General features: G+C 34.7%; 1 protein-coding gene and 1 long non-coding RNA gene across 5 annotated transcripts in view; one reads left to right on the forward strand and one right to left on the reverse strand.

The window, feature by feature from the left end:
• Positions 1-24,198, forward strand: part of kcc (solute carrier family 12 member kcc) — a 53,451-nt gene extending 29,253 nt beyond the window's left edge. The window contains exons 5-20 of one of the 4 annotated variants that reach the window (XM_088233974.1): positions 59-294; positions 729-882; positions 1,249-1,435; positions 2,531-2,687; positions 3,423-3,815; positions 7,709-7,828; positions 11,878-12,071; positions 12,313-12,481; positions 12,741-12,930; positions 13,660-13,875; positions 16,983-17,090; positions 17,945-17,998; positions 18,903-19,088; positions 22,939-23,117; positions 23,210-23,349; positions 23,426-24,198. In XM_088233974.1, coding sequence (XP_088090100.1) covers positions 59-294; positions 729-882; positions 1,249-1,435; positions 2,531-2,687; positions 3,423-3,815; positions 7,709-7,828; positions 11,878-12,071; positions 12,313-12,481; positions 12,741-12,930; positions 13,660-13,875; positions 16,983-17,090; positions 17,945-17,998; positions 18,903-19,088; positions 22,939-23,117; positions 23,210-23,349; positions 23,426-23,517 — 2,775 coding nt within the window. In that variant the 3' untranslated portion in view covers positions 23,518-24,198. The remainder of the gene's footprint in view (positions 1-58; positions 295-728; positions 883-1,248; positions 1,436-2,530; positions 2,688-3,422; positions 3,816-7,708; positions 7,829-11,877; positions 12,072-12,312; positions 12,482-12,740; positions 12,931-13,659; positions 13,876-16,982; positions 17,091-17,944; positions 17,999-18,902; positions 19,089-22,938; positions 23,118-23,209; positions 23,350-23,425) is intronic. The other 3 variants (XM_088233976.1, XM_088233975.1, XM_088233978.1) reach the window with 3 other exon arrangements.
• On the reverse strand, positions 17,629-20,554 carry LOC148276654 (uncharacterized). The gene is made up of 2 exons (XR_015823684.1): positions 20,158-20,554; positions 17,629-19,080 (listed from the first exon to the last, which is right to left on the reverse strand). It is a non-coding gene; the product is annotated as an uncharacterized LOC148276654 (long non-coding RNA).

Raw genomic sequence — 24,198 nt, forward strand, 5'->3', positions numbered from 1 at the left:
ATATTATGATACCGCGAACCCTTCTCCCGCTAACTGTTCTGCTCTCTCTCGCCTGCAGACGTACATGGCTCCCTCGCTGTCCATCTTCGGCGACTTCACGAAGGACCCGTCCGCCATGTACAACAATTTCCGGGTGTACGGAACAGGCCTACTTCTCGTTATGGGAACTATCGTTTTCGTCGGAGTGAAGTTCGTCAACAAGTTCGCCACCGTAGCGCTCGCTTGCGTCATCCTCTCTATCGTCGCGGTGTACACCGGAATCTTCTACAACATTAACGGGAATGATAAACTGCAGTGAGTATCTGGACTAAACACTAGGTCCCTAACTACATATATATACCTACCTAGATTTAAATGGTAGGAACTGTAAATAAGGTGGTCGTAATTTTATACAAACTTCCTGTATACACTTCTAAAAACACTTCTAAAAAAAACATTTGAAAAAAAAAGTAATCTTTAATTTATTTGACAAACATTTCAACGGAGATGGTGAATCCCTTTGAGAATATAATAAATACAGATGTTTTGGCATTTACAACAATTTTTATTTGTTCACTCCTTCGCATACTTTACATAATCGCACTGAACCATCGAAATATCTATAGGTACATATTTTATAAAATATTGGCTCCTTTTACTGACTAGCAACTTCTCTGGTATTTGATAAAAGGTGAGTACCTACTAGGTAATACGTAACATATGTTTACAACGGATTTCGTGGTTTGCAGAATGTGCGTCCTGGGGAAGCGGCTTCTGAAGGATATCAACATCAACAATTGCACCAAGGCCCCCGGAGGAGAGCTGTACGGAATGTTCTGTCCTAACAAAACGTGCGACCCCTACTTCCTCGCTAACAACATAAGCATTGTTAAAGGCATCAAGGTGATAATATTATGATTTCCGAAACACGTTTTAAACATATTTTAAATTAATTATTTATTTATTACAACAGTTCATAATATATGTTTATAAAATAAAATAGTAACAGTCGGGATTTTCCGAACTCCACAAGACTAAAATCCCCGTTTTGAGTTTGGATACAACATAATGAAAGGTGCAAGCGCAAAGAAAGAAAATAAAATAAAACAAGAATACTTTGGACATTTTATGCGAAGAGAGAAGTACGAAATTATAAGACTACAATGAACTTATTACCACTGTCAAGACTTGGTGTGATTTATTGAATAAAGTAATGGCTGCATACACTGCTCCAACAAATTACTAAAATACCTTCATTTCTACCATTAGGGTCTGTCGAGCGGAGTGTTTTTTGACAACCTGGCGGATTCCTTCAGCGAGTTGGGTCAGCTGATATCGTATGGGAAAGATCCTCTAGATACGGAGCAAATGGACCGTCCTTTGTACAACCAAGTCTCAGTGGATATTACTACCACATTCACTATACTAATTGGCATATTCTTCCCTTCAGTCACGGGTAAGTGTGTTCTTTGGCAATGCCCGTACTATTTATACAATGATGTTCACAAACAAAAAAATTAATCCTCGGTTTCTACATTATATACAAAGAAACTAATAAATCAATAATACGAGTATATATGATTAGTTCAATATGGGTTAAACAACCAGTAAAGTAATGCCGACTACTATGAGGAAGTTTAGTGGATCTTTGTTATTTTTTTAAGTATATTATTGGCTGAGTTTAAACTGAGCCAAAAAAAAAAAAAAAATTTATATATCGTATAATCAGCGCTGTGATATTTTTTTAAGTTTTGTATTTTTTTTAATTACTACGCTTATGACGTCTAAAATTATCTTCCCTTTCTTCTCGTTGAGTTCTGCTGATTGGTCAGTTTACTTACGGTAAGCCAGAAATCTATATCTCTTATCATTGATTGATTCGGAAGAACTAGTGACGTCATGCGAAGTTCGATTTCATTAAAATCATTTTTTTTATTTTTTTCATACATTTTCAATAAACTTCGCAGTACAATTTGATGCTCTAATTTTTACCGCGCTTAAGAATACATTTTTCATATCCAATTTCCCGTAGGGCTGAACTTCCCCGTTGTTAAATTATTTAATATTTTAGAGCTACTGTATTGGATCGGAGGAAGTATTTGTTGAATTGATTTTGCATACCTAATCAATTAATGCTTAATCATAACACCGGAATTAGAATTCTTATTTTATATATAATACTTATTTTATAAATGCACTCTTGAGATGATTTGAGAAAATGGAAAACATAAATCATCCAAAATTATTACCGTTATAAACCAACTCTTTTTTTCCGTTCTTCGAGAGTGTATACTTTTTTTTTTTAACTCAAAAAATAAAGTATTTGCATTCTTATGATTTACCCAAATATTTTATTTTGACGGCCATTTTCAACTAGTTGTAAATAACTCACTATTAGAAAATAGGAATCAAATTGGGGTAGAGTGGGATTCGAACCACGGACCTTTGGTCCGTGAGTCTGAGATACTAGCCACATGACCACAACCCGATATAATATTAATGTCAATGGTAATTATTAACGACAGGATAAATAATAGGGGTAATTTTATAGGAATCATGGCTGGCTCTAACCGATCAGGAGACTTGGCAGACGCGCAGAAATCCATCCCCATCGGGACCATTTGCGCTATCATCACAACTTCTACAGTCTACTTGTCCTGCGTACTGCTGTTCGCTGGCACCGTGGATAACTTGCTTCTCAGAGACAAGTAAGTATTTTGTGTGATTGTATTATTCATCTCGGTTCTCTTTTGGGGAATAAAAATTTAAAAGCATATTAATGAAGATTCCATTTGCTTCTTAGTTCTTTGTAAAAAGCATTGTACAGAGATCGGTGAGAGTAAATAAATTAATTTAATTGCCAAGAGTAATTCAACCCAAATCAGATTTGCAATATGTTTTACTTTGCATACAAATTGGGTATTCTTTCTGAAAATATTGTTATCTCCTACACATTCACCGAGCCGGACCCATTCAGTGAGTACTCGATACAGAGAATCCGCTTACAAGGGAAGGGAAATGAATAATAATAATTATTATTAATATTAGGCAATGTAGGCAGGCAGCCTTTGCTAATGCGGTTCGTACTAATTTACGAGTACAAACGTGTACATTTCCATCCCTTTTCAGTAAATGCCGTGGACAGTAGGTAGATCCGGCACTCGACTCGACGGGCTACTTTCAGCTAAAATTCCTTAAAAAGGGAAATCAAATGGAAATAATCCGCCTCGTAGGGTAGTATTTGGCTAGATTGCCTACCGTGCTCGAGATCCTGTGTTCGACTCCTGGCAAGATAGATGTGAAATGTTGGTTTTTAGCATATATGAAAGTATTATTTATTATGTATACTTGGCTATATAATAGGGTGTCCGATATTTTGCTCTCATTTCGGATTCATACGAATGAACATAGAGTGTAACTTTTGCGCAAACTACTCTGTCTAGGTTCGGACAATCTATAGGAGGGAGATTAGTGGTGGCGAACATCGCGTGGCCCAACGAGTGGGTCATCCTCATCGGTTCCTTCCTCAGCACACTGGGGGCGGGGCTGCAGTCCCTGACGGGGGCTCCGCGGCTGCTGCAAGCCATCGCGCGTGACGGCATCATCCCCTTCCTCGCCCCATTCGCCACGTCCTCATCCCGCGGCGAGCCCACCCGGGCGCTTCTGCTCACCATGGCCATCTGCCAGTGCGGCATTTTGCTGGGCAATGTCGACATCCTGGCTCCGCTGCTGTCCATGTTCTTCCTCATGTGCTACGGCTTCGTGAACTTAGCTTGCGCGCTGCAGACCTTACTCCGCACACCCAACTGGCGTCCTCGCTTCAAGTACTACCATTGGTGAGAAGATTTATAATATATACTAGTATTTTAGTAGTATTTACCGATAAGGCAACAACGTGAATTCCACTATATTATTTGTAAAGAAACATATCGTCTACTTAATTTGAATACAACTTAAGTCACTAAATGATAACTTTACAGGAGACAATTAAAATTAAAATTTATTTCAACAGAGAGGGAAAAAGTTTTCGAGAAGGGAATATGGAAGTCTAGGCATTTACAGGGCTTATGACCTGTCATTGGCTGGTTTAAGTGGCCACTTTACACACTGTGTAACATTCACCATTCTGCCCATGTTTGAACATCCACATTTCCTCAACTCTTCCATCTGTTGACTTTTTGTGAAGTGAAAGAGCTGAAACCTTTATCACGTGGGTGAGATTCATCCGGCTGAACCAAATCACCTACTAGGCAACGCCTGGAAACAATTTTCCAATTCTTATACTTCTTCTTTTACCAGGTAGTAATTCAACAATGTTTGATTATGTCCAAATGCTTGCAGACTGGCTGGCTGGCTCTGTTGAAATAAATTTAAATATGAACAACTCCCTAGGGAGGAAATCCAGCCAGTCTGCAAGCATTTGGACATAATCAAACATTGTTAGACAATTAAAAATTAAATAATTTTTTTTGTACAATATATTTTAATTTTAAGGTATATTTGAAATAAAAAAAAACGATACACAAGTTAAATTAATGTTAAATTAATTAAAAATACTAACGTGAATAATATTTTACAATACTCGTATATCATCATTTGTGTGTAATATTATTCATTAAAAAAAACACAGAATTTTGGAAAAAATAATATCAAAGCCAACATGAACATGATCACAATTCAATTTTATATAAGGCAGTAAAAAAATATTATGACATGAGAAAAAACGTTCATCAAGAAAAAAATACATTAGAATTCAAACAGAAGGTTAAGAAATACGTGTTGAACAACTTGAAAATGAAATATAATGTACATTGTTATCATTAGAGGACACATAACAATATGTTTATGTGTGCCCTATTTCAAGATTGTTTTGTCAAAAATGTGTTTTAATCTCTTTTCTGTCAACAAAGTTTTTATTCAAATGAACGAGATAGATGCTATTTTGTATGGTGAAAATATTCTATCATAAATTTGAAAAAATGACTTACGTTGTATTCAAATAAAGGCGATTTTATAAAAGTGATATTTTCTTAGGTGTTACGTGGGCGCCTGCTATTCCTAAAAGCACTCCCAGTACTTTTTGAATGCTGCCATTTTCTATAACATATACTCCCAGGTATTTGAATCTCTCGACCCTATCGATGACTTGGTTTGACTGAGTCAGGGGATTTAGGGCATCAAGGCACGAAGTGTTATGCAGTACATGGGTTTTTATAGTACCGTAGATGGGGTGAAGTGGGCTGAATTTAGGATATTTTCCCCTCATAACTCTGTAAGTTTTAATATTAACTTATTTTAATATAGATAATACAGTGAATTGTTAATAAACTACCGATAATGCAACATCGAAAGGTAATTAACCGATTTCATACATAATATGTTTATTCTTTCACAAAATATATCTTATATGCTACTTTTTAGACCATATTAAAGTTCCCTTTTTCCAATTCAGTAAAAACTAGCCTTCCTCTTCTGAATGACTTTGGTGTCTTCAACTTACAAAGTATTTTTTATTCGCCAGCATCATCAATATCATCAATATTAGGATATGCAAAGTACTTCAATTTTACACAAACTATTTTTCTTAAAAACATGACATTTTTGTGTGGAAGGCTTTTTGATTTTCTCTGCAAAGTGGTTCTTGGGATTTTATACTTTTCCAAAACCTTTCTGGTTTTCATCTCAGCCAATGCCTTTTCCAGTTTCTCGTTCGAATACTCAGCAAAATGGGGCCCATCGACCCTCTTCTTGTATACTCTAGGCATGTTTTTAGGATGGCCCACTTCACTCCACAATGATACTGAAAAGTGGCCCACTTCACCACCTGAAAGTTGCATTTTTATATAATTTCAAATATTTTGACAGGCGTCAAACACATTTGGTTTTTCATATAGCCACGCAGTAACACGAACATTGTGAACACGCTAAGCCAACAATACCGGTCACAACATAATTAGACTTACCTGTGCAGTAGTTATAATATGGCCAACGTTTCTTTCCAGAGTAATAATAAATAATAATAAATAACTTTATGAAGTGCAGAGACAAAAACATGTGCATGCATTTACAAGTTGACAGGCACTGTCAGTTGTCCGCTGACAGACAAACAAGAATCATTGCGACCGTATTTCAAATGTAACAGTTGAAGTGGTCCACTGATGCTTCTGTGGCTCACTTCACCCCAGCATGTTCACTTCACCCCATATTACGGTACTGATTTTTAAACCCATGAATGCGGAGTACCTATTTAGCCTATCTACAATCACTTGACTGCATAACATCTATTACCCTCCAAAACAGCAAAATACTGATTTGAGAATAGGTGTCTTAGAAGAGTTTTGGGTGTTCGATGGTTTAACTTTGTAAGGAATGAAATAATAAGAAAACAGACGCAGCAAACCCCAGTGTCAACTGACATCAAGCAGAAGCGATACGGTTGGCTAGGCCATATACTCCGGATGCCTCCCGAGAGCTTTAACCAGGCTTGCCTACTTTACAAGGCATCAGGTTCTCGATGCCCTGGATGTCTGCTGCTGACTGTTCGTCGCCAGTTCATGTCAGAACTATAGGACGCAAACCTGACTTGGGAGGATACACAGGCAGCGAGGATCTTCGTGGACACCATATGCTCCAACTAGGGAGCGGACATGGAATGATGATGATATTTTATTATTATAAACCAAAGCTGGGATTGTGGTGGGTAATAGCTACTTATTTCTTATTTTAATAATACCTAACTATCATGTAGTCATTTAAGTTCGTTGCGGAAATTATTGCCGGGCAATCTATTAACTACCTGTTATCTTGTGAACAGCTCGGAGTCACCTTCAGTCCGCTATAAACAATATCCTAGACTGGAGTACTATCAACGAAATGTATTTCAATATTTTAAAATGTGTAATTTTATCTTACACTAGAGCATTGTGTACTGTATATCACAGATCTACAATGGATGACCGCCAACTCATGCGTGTTTCAACAATTAAGGATCTTGGGGTCATCTACGAAAGTAGATTGACTTTTCACGCTCACATTGAGAGAACATGTGACCTAGCACTGCAGATGTTGGGTTTTATTCTCCGAACTGGAAAAGTTTTCAATAATTCCCATACACTCAGGATCCTGTACAACTCGTTGGTTAGGACCAGGCTTGAGAGTGCCTCGGTGATATGGATTCCGCACGAGGCGAGATATTCCCTCACGTTGGAGAGGGTTCAGAAAAAAATTCTGAAGTATCTCTACATGAGGGAGCATGAAAGTTATCTGTTGCTTTATCCCACTGCATTCCTCTTGGGCATGCTTGGGTCCGACAGTTTACAGCTTAGAAGGGATGGGTTTACAATGACCCATTTTTTCAGGCTTATAAGAGGTTTCATCGAGAACTCAGCCATTCTAGAGAGTTTATATTTTTATGTTCCTGATGATTATCTCCGACAGCATCAGCACAAATTGTTTTACCTCTCGGCTTCCAGAACCAACCTGCATCTGGTTATGCCGATCGGACGAGCAGTCAAGCAGCTGAACATTATCACTTTGGAGATCGACATCTTTCCCATCAGTGAAACTATGTTTAAGAGGCAAATACTCTCCCTATTAGAAAGTATAACACCTTGATATTATCAAACCATCGCTCAAGGGTTCCTGGTTCAATATTTTGTTATTTGTAATGTTATTTAGGTAAAACAAATTAATTTGAAAAATGAATAAAAGGCGGGCCATTTCATTGCAGGTCTCTATCTCTCGGCGGTATGGCGCTATGTATCGCCATCATGTTTATGACATCCTGGTTCTATGCACTTCTCGCCATGGGCATGGCTGGCTTAATTTACAAATACATCGAGTATCGAGGGTGAGTCGTATGTTCTCTAAATTAGTTTTAGGTATGCATTATTGAACATAATAATTACCTAGTTTTAGATTACTAGAATTAAAGTTGCTACAGAGTCTATAAAGGCGGGTGGTGAATAATTTGTGTATGGCTGCACAAGCTTTTTAACCGATGTTTAGATGAGGAATACACTGTTCCAGATTGAAAAAGGGCTATTGTCATCCCTTCATACAAAAAAAAGGCTCTAGGGTGGAATGCGGAAATTATAGAGGTATCAGCCTCTTAAGCGCTGTTGGCAAAATGTAGAAAGTACTAATTGAGAGAGACTAAGAAAAGTGACAAAAGATAGAGTGCGTAATGTCACTTATATTCATAATACCATTCAGGAGAGGATGTTTGAATCAGATGTATGCTCTGCGAAATATGACAGAGAAATTTCTGGCTAAACACCAAATGCTTTTCTGCGCATTTGTCTACCTGTTAAAAGCGTTTGATAGAGTTGACAGAGAAAAATTGTGAAAGGCGTTATCGGAATATGGAGTGAACGGCAAGCTGATACGGGCTTTTGCATCACTGTATAAGGATAGCACAGTATGTGTGAGGTAAATGTGGTTTTTTGTCATTCACATTGTGGTTTGACATTTCTAAAGGAGTCAAACAGGAATGTGTAAAGTAACCATAGCTGTACAACGAATACATCGATAACTGTATAAAAGAATTGAAAGATTTAAGAATGAGGGCAAAAATGAAAGATTTAATTATAAATTGGCTTTTATATGCTGATGATGCCGTGCCGTGCTTCTTGCTAGCAACAAAGACTAACTGCAATTCTTGGTAACAAAAGTCTACAATGTATGCAAGGAGAGTGATTTGCTGAATGAATGTTGATGAATCGAATGTGATGGTTTTATAAAGAAATGAAAGTATGACTCAATGTGAGATCACTTGGAAAGGGGTTTTGCGTTATAATGAAACAGGTAGAAGAATTTGTGTACCTGGGAAGTATGTTTACTAGGGATGGAAAGACTGAGAAAGATGTTGATAGGAGGGTAAGTGCCGGTAATAGAGTGAAGGATGCACTAACATCAACCTTGGAAAATATTTTTTTATCGCAGGAGACAAAATTAGCAGTTCACAATTGAGTCCTGGTGCTTACCCTTATCTATGGGAGTGAGGTATGGAATTGGAAAAACTAGGATGAAAGTAGGCTGAATGCTGTCGAATGCAATTTCTCCGAATGTGTAGTAAAACTATGTATGATAGGTGTTCAAATATTGAGATTCGTGCATTATGTAAGGCCAAGACGAGCATCATCAACAAAATCAAGAAACGACTGCTGCGTTGGTTTGGGACATGTAGAGCGAACGGACAGCAAAAGAACGGCTAAAAGGATTTACTACGCAAATGTTAATGGATCCAAAAAACGAGGAAGACCGAAAAAGACATGGAATTACCAAATTCAGCAACGGCGTGGTGGTTTGTTTGTACAAATATATTGTTACAAAAATAATTCATATTTTGTTGATTTTAAATTTAAAATGTAAAAAATGCATATTGGGTATTAAACACCATTTTGACGGGTCCTACGTATACTAATGCAAGTGCAAATCCGTAACTTTACAGGAGAGTGTTTTAAAGCTTCTTAGGCTCGTAACTTTTTAATTATTTAATAAATATTATTAAAATTTGGCGTGTATTAATTTGAATTGAATACAAAAAGGACCCCAAATTAATATTTTTTTAATTCATCATGGTTTCTGACATAGCGTCACATGTACTAGTATCCTTTTATTTTTACTTAACATTGTAACGCGTAAACTGGTGCAAATACCACTCGCACCCGTTTACAAGGAATCTATTTTATTAAGAATATTGAAGTTCTGTTCAATTTTTTTTATTTTTAATATCTTTATTTCGTTTTGTGGAACTACATATCTTTATTAAAAAAAATAAAATCAAAAAATCTGTCATCTTTTTCACTTGTAACAGTATACTGGGTACTAGTTGGGCATGTGTACCAGGGTATAAAAATAAAACATATGTAAAAACATTACACTTGAAGCTTTATTTTATATCTAAGTATGTTGTGTTGTTACATTTTATTATAAACGTTTGAAAATGGTTTTATTAAATAACCAAACGTTTAATAAAAAATACTTACAATAATTTTAATTATATATTTATTCAAAAAAAATTAGAGGACACATAGTTTATAATATATATAAAAAAACTACTGTACAGGAATCTATTTTTTTTATTATTATTTAGGCACTTTCTATAATCAGTCTTGAATCAATTTCAGGTATAAGAAAATCGTTCATGCTGAAATATAATAACAAAAAATGGCTTCTAGTTCTAAAACAAAAACATTAAAATGATTATTATCTCAATATTTTTAACCTATCCGTGATCACAATCAGTACCTATAATAGTACTGAATTTTTAATCACAGACTGGTAACATAAGAACCGAATGTGTTAAATCTCTTTTTTTGAGCATTTACAGGCCTCTTTCATGTTTTTTTTTTCATGAACTTTACCTGTTCGACCCGCATATTCTTGACCTTTATTTAAATTAAACTTCCTTATTTCATCGATCCACATGCTTTGGTATGTTTTTCGTAATCTACCTTTATCTTTTTTTCTTTTGATTATTTATTTTTGCATATGCAGGCGTAGCGTGGCTAGATAAAGGTGTATCGGTAAAGTTTGAATTCAAATTCGAAATAGAATCAGGTTTATTTTCAGCTATTTGTTCGCAGTTTGGCAAAAATGATACTGAAAGGGAAGACATTGGTTGTAAGACAAACGATTTCATCCCTGATGTACAGATCTTGATGTGTCGGAACATATACTTTTAAAATAGAATTATGACAAGTAGTAGTTCGTATTCAAAATTTCTGTAGACATCGACGGTTATTAACTGTCGATTACTTGAACATTTATTGAAATCATCAAGTTCTGATGGAAAGTTTTCTAAATCCTGATATGTTCTGCCAAAGCTAGGTGTTTCATTAAAAATATTGTCTACGTAGCTTAAATATTTAGGTAGGATATTTCTTCAGCGAACAATTCAGCACTCGCGGGCAGGGGTGATACTGAAATAAAAATAAGTTTCTTAATGAATGAATGAATGGAATAATAGCCGATTAACATTTTTTGTCAGGTTAATATTCAACAAATGGCTAAGAATATGACGAGGATGCATAATTTATTAGGGTAAAAATAGGTTAAGCACACCTTATTACCATCGCAAAATCATATACTAAGTATTTTAATCTACAAATAAAGATTATGTGATGTAATGTATTGTTTACAAAATTAAGAAATAATTATCAGGTTTGTTTTGGTTTTCTTCACTAAAATTTGTAAATCAATTTTGTTTATTCAAAATATTAGCTGTGACATCGCAAAGTATTTTATTTTGTACAGTTCCTTCAATTTTACCACATGACAGCAAGGACAGGGACTCTGAAAATAATAAAAGAATCAGCACTTTCTAAATGCTTTTATATCTGTATTCTCAAACACAATGCTTTCATTTTTAGATTCGTTAAAGGTTTATCAGTTTGTACTGCAGAAGTAAAAATAAAATATTTCAATAAATTATGCTTTATTTTAACTTACTTTGTTTGTTTATTATTATTTGGTTTTTTTACGGTTTTCTTTTATGTGGATAAATAATTGATCTCTTGAACACTTCATTTTTTCGCATGTCAGCAAGGACGAGGACTCTGTAAATAATTAGAATCAGCAATTTTTAATGTTTTTACATCCGTATTCACGAACACATTGTTTTAATTTATCAGATTTGATAAAGGTTTATCAATTTTAATTTCAGAAGTAATAATAACACATTTCAACTATTCAAAATAACTTACCTCGAAATCTCATATCTGTATTATTATTTGCTTTTTAAATCTTAATTTCTACTAAGTCGATCATTAATTGACCTCTTGAACTTGTTGATATGGCCATATTTTATTTATTTGGTATGTTCACTTATTTTGCTTGAAATTTACAGACAAATAAGTAACATGCATTTTCAAAACACACATGGATTGGTTTTAGAGCGGAGAAGGAGTGGGGAGATGGAATCCGAGGGTTGGCGCTGTCAGCCGCGCGTTACTCGCTCCTGCGACTGGAGGAAGGTCCCCCCCACACCAAGAACTGGCGCCCGCAGATCCTCATCCTCGCCAAGCCCACTCCCGACCTCGCCCCCAAGTACCGCAAGCTTTTCGCCTTCGCTTCCCAGCTCAAGGCAGGTGCGTACACCCTTGTTCTATTTATCATTATTGTGTAGTGACATAATTAGTTAAAAAAAGAATTGTTGTATTTATATTTATGCTTTACCAATCTCTTATATTCTTAAGGGTCGGTTGTTTGATCATCAGTAATAGTTAAAAATCGAAAGTAATAGTTAAAATTAAAAAGTAATTGTAAAACAACCAGGCCTAAGGCACGAGGAATTGTCGAACACGTTTTATGTAATGATTGTTGGTGCAGGTAAGGGTCTTACTATCTGCGTGTCGGTGATTGGAGGAGACTACACACGCTCTGCTGGAGAGGCTCTCGCTGCCAAGCAACACCTCCGCAAGACCATGGATCAGGAGAAGGTTAAGGGCTTCTCTGATGTTCTCGTGGCCAGGGATGTCACTGACGGACTCAGCCATCTGTTCGTACCTAATATTTATTTAATTTATTCATTAGTTTCACAAATACATTCATTTTCTGAAAAATGGGGACCAGTGCTATATATCCTCCTGACGTCACTGCAGCCAGTGTAGATCTATTGTGACGGGTCCCCATAAATCAGGTCTCGCCCTCCAAGCCCAGGTCTTTAAATGGGCTGGCTATTGAGTGGAGGGTGAGTGTTCTCATATTGCTAAATGTTCCCCCAAATGTACATAATGTAATCTCTCGAAATGGAATAGGGTTCAAACAACGGGGCTCGGCGGCATGAAGCCCAACACGGTGATCCTAGGGTGGCCATACGGATGGAGACAATCTGAAGATGACAAGACTTGGCACGTGTTCCTGCAGACAGTACGACATGTCACCTCAGCGCGCATGGCTCTCTTGGTTCCCAAAGGCATCAACTTCTTTCCCGATTCTACTGAGAAAGTAAATATGGATTGATTTTTATAAACAAATAAAAACACATTTAATGCTTACGTAGGACGATAATTTTAATTTCATTTCATGAATTAACACTTATTATATCATACAATACATTATTTTATTATCTACACTCTACTGACGCTAGTCAAAAAAAAGTTTTCTTTTCTCATTTAATGTAATCATTTTGCAAGACGCACTGCTATATGTGTATGATTTTACAGATATATTATAATAGAGATGAACATTCTTCAAAAGGGGAATATGGAAGTCCAAGCTTTTACAGAGCATATGACAGTGTTATTATGATGATGGTTTAGGTGACCACTTTGTACACTGTGTTATTACATGTATAATTCTACCCCTTATTTGTTGATTTTTTGTGAAGTAAAAGAACTGGTGAGATTCATACTGATTATATCATGAAATGCCTAAAAATACTAAATAAACCCAATAAATAATATTTGAAGTACATCCAAATATAATTTACTGGTTTCTCGGTTTGATATATATGTAGTATATTTATTTATATATTTACTCTACTAACAAAAAATATGTCAATTATATGTAAACATAATTATGTACCTACATGATATTATATATATGCATGTAATGTATGTATATTATGCTTTGTTTAAAATACTACCTCCGTTTTGTATTTCGATCTATAATTTTATAGGAACATAAATAGTATATTATAGCCATCATAGCATTTGGTTTTATTTTCAAATTCAGGTCGTGGGAAATATTGACGTTTGGTGGATTGTTCATGACGGAGGACTTCTCATGTTATTACCGTTTCTATTAAAGCAACATAGAACGTGGAAAAATTGTAAAATGAGAATCTTCACCGTGGCACAATTGGAAGACAATTCGATCCAAATGAAGAAAGACTTGAAAATGTTTTTGTACCACCTTCGCATTGAAGCAGAAGTTGAGGTTGTAGAAATGGTGAGAATGGTTCTTTAAATATTATAATATTGAGCATATAATATATCTGCATATATTTAAACAATATATGATACCGAGATAATCACACAAAGAGTTTCTGGTTCAATTTTTCAGTGTAATTCACTGAATTATGATACATAAAATAAAATGGAAACATATGTTTAGTTTGATTCTGAGTTAGTTTATGTTAATCGTTATGTTCCATGTTTATAGTGTTTTGCAGTACGCATTGTTATCAACATAATAATATAGCATATACATTAGGGTGTCCCAGACTATAAGGGCAATTTTTTTTTTTACAGATTGAGATACGCATACCCTCTTATTTTGTTCCATTAAACCTTAATAACTGAAATAATAAATATTATTGAAATCGAATAGCGATAACCCGTGCCGACTTGATGTCAAACTTTGAATATGAAAGTTTGTATGGAAACCATAGGGGAATATTTTAACTTAATATTTATTTTGTAAATAAAACAGTGGTACTTTGATTATTGTATCGTATGTACTGTAATAATTATGCATTATGCATATTAAATATTTAAATGACATTATTAATTAAATTTTCTTTTTAAGGTTTGTTTTTTACAGTCAGGATATACTTTTCTGTGTTCTTGTACGCAACGTAATAAATATTGTTTTTGTTCCTCGTCCACTGTGATTAAGCCATGAAAGTCTTGTATCAACTTAACAGCTCTTTCAGCCGTATCATTAACTGCTTTCAGTGACTGCACCTTCATTTTAGCATGTTGAAACGAAGCATTAGCAGGCCACGAAGTAGGACACTCCATGAGAAAACTGTCATCAATTTTGAGTCGCCTGAAAAAGGATCTGCTGTTCATGGAAACAAAGTCATCGATGTTTTTTTCGAAAAGAGGCCCGCTAAGTTCTTCTCTCGATGAAATGTAGCGTTTATTGTGGACTGGTGGATTTTCTTTGGCCAAATTAGCTACTAGGTTATACCTTACTTTCGTGGTTAATATCATCGTCAAATAGAGACAAGATAAACACTTCGTCTGCTAAATACCACAAATGCTAGCAAAACTTATGTATAGCCGCTTTTGATATAGTTTTGTCGATCATTTCGTATGCTTTCACAGTCTTCAAAAAGCACAAGTCCTGGTAGGGCGCTTTTACCGCTAAAGTGCATTGCAGCCAAGGCTTGACATAGAATGTCGCGATATACAGGCAGACGTCTAATAGAGCTGTTTTGTCCTTATTTGACATTTTTAATTGAGAGCTAAACAATGATATTTTTAATGAATAAATAGTTCTCGCCATCCATCTTGCTTGGTGCATGGCGCCTGGAGGCCGAATTTTAAATTCATAAACTTTATCTCCGCCAAGAAATATTATGCAGAGCTCTATTAACTCTCGATAGTCATCTCTTACAATTTCTTCGGTCGATTCAGTTCTGTAATACTCTAAAAGTTTATCAATTTTAGAATCGTTCAGACGTAATAGCGTTTATTTGTGGCTTTGTATCTTCTCTACATTGATGTTTTTCCAGTTTAATCGAAAATTTTTGAATAAAGGGATATCGGGACTTGTAGTGACTTGGCTGATTTTGGCCTCGAATACAGCTTTTAGTACCAATTCGTAGATGTGATGGCGGCAAGCAAAAATAAACATTTATCTGTTCAATTTCTGTTCGAGAAGCTCACGTGCACCATTAATTCGGCCTGTGTTAGAAGCAGTAGTATCACAACAGAGGATCTGTGCTTTATCTTCAAGATTCCAGTCAACAATAGCATTCCAAACTGCTTGTGCCTGTTCGCTTCCCGATGAGTTTTCTAATTTTGGCACAGCTAAAGTTGTTCTTTATTATCGTATGAAATAACGATTGGTAGACATTCCTCTTTAGATTTGCGTACATCTAAAGCCGGAAAAAGTTTTCCATCCCAGTGGACAGTTACAGTATCTGGTACATCGTTTTGAAAATTAAGTTTTATAAGCTTCTGCGCGCCGTTTTCGCTTTTCTACATGAATTCTTTGGATGGAGGACTTGCTTATAGGAAATTCGTCAGTGTTGTGGCCAAGTGCTTCAACAGTTGCTTCAATAATAAAGACAGAATCTCTCATACTTAACTGACACCTGTCTAATGCCGCCACCAGTTTCGGAGTAACGAAATTTTTCTTCACAGAAGTTTTGATAGTATCGGGCTGTTTCCTCTCAATTGGAATGGACAAATCTTCTTGTAAGTCCGTTACTTCAGAATCAGAAGATAAAGTTTCTTGTAATGGCTCATGAGAAGACGTAGAGGGTGTTATGGATGCCAAATAAGTGGCCAGCCGCTTTTCCTCCTGGATATTTTTAAGACTCACCTTTTCCTCCTTTTCTGTCAATTTTTGTCCACTCCAGCTAATGACCGGGTCGTCCTGGCTCTCTCTGCTTTTGTAAGAAAATCTTATCTTCATTTATCTTTATTAATTGAAGCGCATCAAACATTTTTTTTGTATTTGTAACAAACTCTTGGCGACGCTGCTCAAACACATCTTGAGTTTTGTTTGCATCTTTTTGCAAATTTCTCCAATCTTGGTATAAGGCTACAAGTTTCTTAACACAGTTAGGTAAATATTTAGTCGGTATACATGCCTTTTCTCAATAAATAATGCACTCACGAATAGTAAGATTTGCACTTTCATTGACGCTAAAATTGACTTTGCGAATATTATAAAATAAAACCGCCAGCACTTGTCCATTAGAGGGAAGTTAAGAACCTGTAATTTGATGTTTTATATCCCCAACCAAAAATATTTCCTTTTTAGAACTGCGTAACTCCACAGACATGGTGTCACAACGAAAACAATGCGTTCACTAATAAAAACAAACACGATATAACAAGCACATTAACACTTAGTTCGCGCGCGTCGTACTATGTAAGTTCTGACAAGTTCCTATGCAAGTCGGCACGGGTTGCCGTTATTCAATTTACGTGAAATTTTATTTATAAGTGTTTTGACATCATTCAAACAAAATCAGAGGGTATGCATTGAAAAAAAAAAACTTTAATTTTTCTGGGACACCCTAATATACATACTTACAAGCCGTGAGCTAGTATTGTTCGACTGATGACTGATTCTGTTGAATCGCCGTGTTACAGGTTGATAGTGACATATCTGCATACACATATGAGAGAACGCTCATGATGGAGCAACGTAATCAGATGCTTCGAGAGTTACGACTCAACAAGAAAGAGAGCCTGGGAGTGGTCAGTATAGCTATATTAGTAAATACTATCCAATGTATTATTTCTGATCAAAATAATAATCGCCTCCATCTGAATCCACTGGCAATGAATACGCCTCGTATTGCAAGTGGTCCATGGCTACCATGCATGAGGTTCTGGGTTTAATTCTCGGCGGGTTGGTTGTGACATATTGGTTATTTCAATATTTCATTGTTTATGGAGCGTAAGACTGATCACCTTACCTCTCATATAATAAAAATAATCCAGATACACCGCATTTGGCCTACCGCTGGGTGCGGAGAGAGAATTTATGATGATGGTGATATTTGAATTAAACAATGAATTTTTTTTAAAGTTGGTATACTATAAGGCATAAAAAGAAATATTTTTTAAGCATTATAAATTAATATTCAGTCCTGTTTGGAACAGGTTATCCTGGTAAAGAGAGCTCTTTTCAACGTTTTATGTTTTTTTTCTGATAAAGAATATTAAAAAACAATTATAATAATGAAATATAATCAATACATAGGTACTAGCATACAGTGGTAATAATACTAAATTTACACTTGAAAACATATTTATTAGGTATTTGTCCAATTAAACAAGGAAATTAGCATTATAGAGCCCTTTAAATATATATTTTTTAATTACGACATTTCTCAAAGTGGAAACCAATGTAAAAAAAACTATTTTTAAATTATTGGCTACAATGAGTGAAAAGAAATAAAATTAGAATACACTGAAATGTACCTATGTATGGTGATGTAGTAGAAATTGCGCAACTCATATTGCCCGGTTTACAATATAAATAACCATTAGAAATGGAGAATGAGTGTAATACTGTTTTCTTTTTGTGTTATGGTGCGGCTCGGCAGGGGCACTCACTGGTGGATTTCAATGAACCGAATGGTGAAGAGAAGTTACCTCTGGTAAAATAAACATACTGACAGTGTCCATCTAATCATCATCACAAACATTATTTTGTTTTCAGTAATCTCGTCTGTGCCTTTCCATCTAGTATTATTATTTTTGCATACCTACGAGCGATCATATACATGCATACTTTTTTATTTAGTTTACTTTTCAGTTTTATCGCAAATTCATTTTTAAATTACCTCTTTCATTTAAATATTAATAAAACAAGTTATTTCTGACCCTCAAAAGCTGACAAGTAGTAAAGTTGTCTCAGAGATACAATAATATTTACATGAGATACAATGGATTTATATTTTAGATACTGTCACATATCAGTTCTCTATGTATCACTTTTATTCATAAAATGACTTGTTTTATGGAAAACCCAATTATCCCTAATAATTCATGTTTTTCTGACGTGTTAACGATAAATCAGATTAGCATGGCATTTTTTAAGACATATGCTGTATTTCGTTAGAGTAGAATACATTTTGGAAGAATTGCGGTGGCTTAAACAAGTGTGTACGTGTTTTACTGTAGCACTTTTCAGTTTGATCCCGACAATGCTGTCAAAAACATTGACAGGAAGTATTAACGAAACACAGTGTTGTACCCAAAACAACTGCGAAAGTATTTATCGGGTCACCTCATATTACACACATCATAAAAACATGAATTAGTTTATATTATACGTATGTACTGATGAACAATTTATTTTGTAACAATACTTAATTATTCTGTACTAATCTAAGACCTAATCGCAATAATGATATTTAATTTAATTACTTAATTACTAATAGATTTACCTATATTTAAAAAAGGAAATTAAAGAATATGAAAGTTGCTAAATATCCAAAAGTTCATGATTAAATTTTTATAAAATAATTACATTGTTAATTGGATGTAACAAATGTGTAGGTTCAGGCCATTGTGGATCATCATCACAACGAAGTGAAAACAGCCACCAAGGTACGCTTCGCTGAACCGGGAGGAGGAACAGGTACGGGGAAGGAGAAAGAGGGGGGAAGTCCACCCTCCTCCTCCCCAGCCACCAACCCCGCATCACCCTCCTTACCAAACGGTCTTAGAGATAAATCTGAAGAGGTAAGATATATTCCAATAATTAATTTAGTAACAATTTCATATACATATATATATTTGAATTAGGCATGCACAAAATAGCGATCATAAAATAATCAAATAAAATAAAAAGTGATGAATTCCCGAAAAAATTATGCCACGAAAATAATGTACAACACTTTCCCGATAACAGCTGGTGCCCATTATGTCAGGCTAAAATTATACCACAAAAAAAAGAAAAACACTTCCCCGATAATAGCTGGTGCCCATTATGTCAGGCTAAAATTATGCCACAAAAATAATGTACAACACTTCCCCGATAATAGCTGGTGCCCATTATGTCAGGATAAAATTATGCCACAAAAATAATGTACAACACTTCCCCGATAATAGCTGGTGCCCATTATGTCAGGCTGACACTTTTATCATTATCTGCTATTCTTAATCGCGCCAAAGGATGCGTCATAAAACTAAACAACTATAACATAATAATGTAAATGCTTATTGGCCTGTGATAGCGTTGTGGTCTCCGGATCAGGAGGTCCTTAGCTTGAATCTCTCTTGTTTTCAATTTACAACACGATTAAAATTATAAACGGGCAAACTATAAGTACGCAAATATTTATTTTCTAAAAAATAATCCACAACACGTTTACCATGGTAATGAATTAGTGGGAACCATAGAATTAAGAATAGTCCAGAAGGAGCATAGAATCATATTTGAATACATCGGACTGTGTCCAATAATCCTCCCACTATGCCCCACTTTCACCGCGCGCATTCGTGATGTCGCCGCGTAATGTTGCACGATGGGAAAAAAAATAATCATAACACAAATGTAAAGTTAAAAAAAGCAATCTGTTAATTTCTTTAAAATTTTACTGTGCACGCGGAAATATTGATTGACACAACAGAGTAGATAAGTAAAGGGTCATTTAATAAGAGTAATTGAATTAATGAACTTTAAGCTTCAAATATAAAACAAATTTTAATAATGTCGGCCAAATGTCCACTACAGAGTTGTTTAATCCGAGGTCCAATTTTCATAACTTCTCTTATTAGATGAGCAAAGTAGGGTAAAAAAATTTACTACCTGGCACTACTACTGGCAGCACTAACGAAATTTCCATTTTGTTTCTTCGACAATCTGACAAATGGAAAAATAATTCAATTTTTAAGTAGGTAATGCATTTGCTACTTAAACATTGATACCATCCTGTTTCTTTAAGATCCTAGCATTTCTACACTTTAAAAGGACACAACACAGCATGGTTGAATTCAAATCAGGAGTTTTGTACTGAGCAACGTCTACAAAGAAACTGATGGGTCAAAACTAGCGATGAAAGTAGTCGAATGAAAGTAGTTGACTACATTCAATTATTAAATTCAGTCGAATGAAAGCCCGAATGCAGTAATGTAGTCGAATGAATTCACTCGAATGCAAATAGACCAATGGGCGACCTTTACGCCGACGACTACTTTCATTAGACTACTTTCATCGCCAACTAATTCGTAATGACGTAATGAGCGCTGCGGACGTGTGAAGGTTGAAATAAAATGCTTTTGTTTTTTGTAGTTATGTCAGCACAGGTAAAATAAAAATGTATATTAATATAATTAATATATAAAGTGCATCATTTAAAAATAAAAATAACAATGAAATAAAGTGACGTTTGTTAATAGGTCTGCTGCTAGCCTATTTGTGTACTTAATAATAATAATAAAATTGATATCAAATCCATCCGATCTGAAATATCAACACAATAACAGCTGATTGTAGTTTTACATGCGTGACCTAAACAATAAATATGAAACAAAGGATCATGGTTTACATTATTATTGCCATACTTATATTTTAGTTTAAGCTATGGAGGTTCATAATTTGAGGCTTTTAAATCCGTAATACGGGTGGCATTTTTTAATTTTCTAACCATGTTTCAAAAATATAAATAATAAAAAAAATAACGCTAATAGTAATTAAGCCTAGATGTGCTTAAGATCCGAATGGCCAAATTATATTATTTATTATTATTAGAATTATTGACATGACATGTATTTCAATCATAGCTGCATGACAGTTCGACTGATGTGTTATTTTATGGTTATGCCTACTGCCTACTACCATCTGTAAATTTAATAATTATTTCACAAAAATTTTAATAAATGCGGGAAAGCAAATTTAAGATGGTATTTTCAATTTTCTAACTTACGTATTCGTTTGTTTAAAAATCTACATTCTTTTTAAATGAAAAAAACGCATTGATAACATATTTATAATGGTTATTTACAATAAACACATGACTTTTTTCATATCGCGATTTGCTAGAAATAAAATCCATGTAAGAATGTGATTTCTGTTTTTCGTATGTAATATTATTAGTTTTAGTGAAATAAAAATTTCATAACATTTGAAAATATTCTAGAATGTAACTAACTTGAAATTTTCATATAATGTAGGTAACGTTTTTTGCTTGTGTTCATATTGTTATTCTTTTCTATTTGTGTTGTTTTTAATTTTAATTTGTAAATCTATGTAACTTGTTTTTGGCCGATGTTATCACATTTTGGTAGAAGGCTCTAATAAAGGGGAAAAAAGTACCTAGCATTCCTAAAGCACGTATATTTCTCCCGAAAAACGGAGTTTGTCTATGAATAAATTTCTGTGTCTATTGTTTACCAGAAATGAATGATTCATTCAAATGATTCATTCGATTATTTCATTGATTCAATTACTAATCATTCAATTAGTAAATTTAGTCGATTATTTTCATCTGCAGTCAAAACGTAAACCTACTCATTTATGAGTAGTTTAGTCACCTTCTGTTTGCGGTTTCAGGACTATTCTTAATTCTATGGTGGGAACAGATTCTGACCGACAGACCTTTTTTCACCCCTGCCCCTGTGTAGTGAGATTAACAAAACATTTCATTCATTCTTTGTTTATTCTTTTGTTCAATTATAAGGAACACCAAACCAAAAAAAGAATAGAATTTAACAATTAAAGATTACGGACATTTCAAAGTAATTTTAAAAATAATCCCACAATATACACATTATGTACTATTATAGGAGAAAAATAACAGAGTTCCGAGGTTTGAACCCCACTCTACCCCAACTTGATCTCCATTTTCTAATAGTGAGTTATTTACATCTCGTTGAAAATGGCCAGAAAAATTTTAATATTTGGTATTTATAAGAACGCTAATATTTATTTTTAAAAAAAAACATAATGGAAAGTAGAAGCATGTACATTATTAAATAATAGCAAAAATTAATAAGTAAATTATTACATAAGCATATATTTCAATAAACCTCTGAACAACACTTATATTATTAATTATACCTCCCTATATTATCACACGGCATAAAAACATTAATATTCGCAGTAGGTAGAGGTACCTGAATAAAAAAGGGAAACAAAATGTGATAAAACAATATAAACAACAATATCATAAATTATGAAAAAGATTTGCAGAATATTGCAAGTTTACTTGGTTGGTTGGAAGAAATTGCCATTTGGCAATAAGCCCGCCAATGTACAAATAATCATTATGTACAAAAAGTTAAAAAAATAAATAAATTTACTTGTACTTATTTTCTTCAGGATTTTTAAATTTCTCTGGTTTTCACTTCAGTTATTGATTTTGTAATAATAATAATAATAACCGGAACTATTATTAGTGATTATTTCCCATCAGTTATGTAGATTATTTCTGTATACTTTTTTAATTGCAGTATTTGAAAACAATGTATAACATGTACCTAATTATGACATCGTCCTTAATCATTGAATCGATTGTGTGCAATTCCTGTGTTGCAAATCATAAACACCCTTCCCATGGCTCCATAAATGATTTTAAATTCATTAAAAAAGGGTGGCGAGTTCCGCCGTAGCCTTTTGCACATAATCGATTCAATGTGGGACTCTTCTCCCGATGATGAATCGTCCCAGTGTGAGGGAGACAAGTGTGCAGACAAAGCTGGAGAAAAGGAGACAGAGGCAGAAGCGGATCAACCCGACACAGCATCAGAGAAGACTTCGAATATGACTCCGTATGTATATCTCTCAATTCGATTTCTCTCCATCTATACCACTATTGAATTATGAATATTTAAAAACATCAATCTATAATTTACAATTTCAGAGATGAAGGAAATGTTAGACGAATGCACACAGCGGTAAAGCTTAATGAAGTTATAGTAAATAAATCGCACGATGCGCAACTAGTCATCTTGAATTTGCCCGGGCCGCCGAGGGATACAAAAATGGAGCGGGAATCGAACTGTAAGATCTAATAATATTGCCTTTGATTCAGTTGTGGGTATGAGCATTAATCTCACGAAATGTATTTCTCGTGCAGATATGGAGTTCCTCGAGGTGTTGACGGAAGGGCTGGAGCGCGTGCTGATGGTGAGAGGAGGAGGTCGAGAAGTCATCACCATCTACTCTTGAATCTGTCTCCATCTTCTAAAACTTCACCATTTTATTCTTAATTGTGGTTTTGAATATGTTCATAACGGAGGCCAGAGAAGAGTTCTAAAAGACTGAGACAGATAATATCTCCTTTGGGACGAGGGTTTGGTGGAAGTAATATTTGGCGAGCACGCAAGTTGCGAGAAATCTTCATCTTCTCTTTAAAAGCCTAAATTAAAGTGTAGAGTGAACTCCGCTCACGCTGAGAGAACACAGTACACACACATATTGAGAGACAAATCCAATAATGTAATCTTATGAATCATTCTGGTACGGAGCCTTCTTTCAAATATGTACTTCAATTAGAAAAAGTGATGTTTATAGTGATTTTGCAATATATAGGACATTTTAATTCGAATATTTGATAAAATTAGTACTTATTTACTATTTTTAAGACGAAATTTGACAATTTTGAAATTTGTGTGTTACATATATTGGAAATAGTGTCTATGAAATTATTTCACATTTACTTTGTGGCGAGTCTGATGAAAATTTACTGTACAATTTTTAGTGATTATTAGGTATGTGGTGTTACGCGAGTCACCGATATTCTTGTAATGGTTTTGCGAATGAACATTTTTTACGCTTTACTGAGTTGGTTATATTTTACACTCTTATATTTAATGCTGTTTACGAAAAGGTAGACAAATGTGATTGCAA

The sequence above is a fragment of the Micrasema longulum genome, unplaced genomic scaffold (genome assembly GCF_059751315.1).
Source record: "Micrasema longulum isolate JH-2025_06_02 unplaced genomic scaffold, ASM5975131v1 h1tg001169l, whole genome shotgun sequence".
In the NCBI taxonomy this organism is placed as follows: Eukaryota; Metazoa; Arthropoda; class Insecta; order Trichoptera; family Brachycentridae; genus Micrasema; species Micrasema longulum.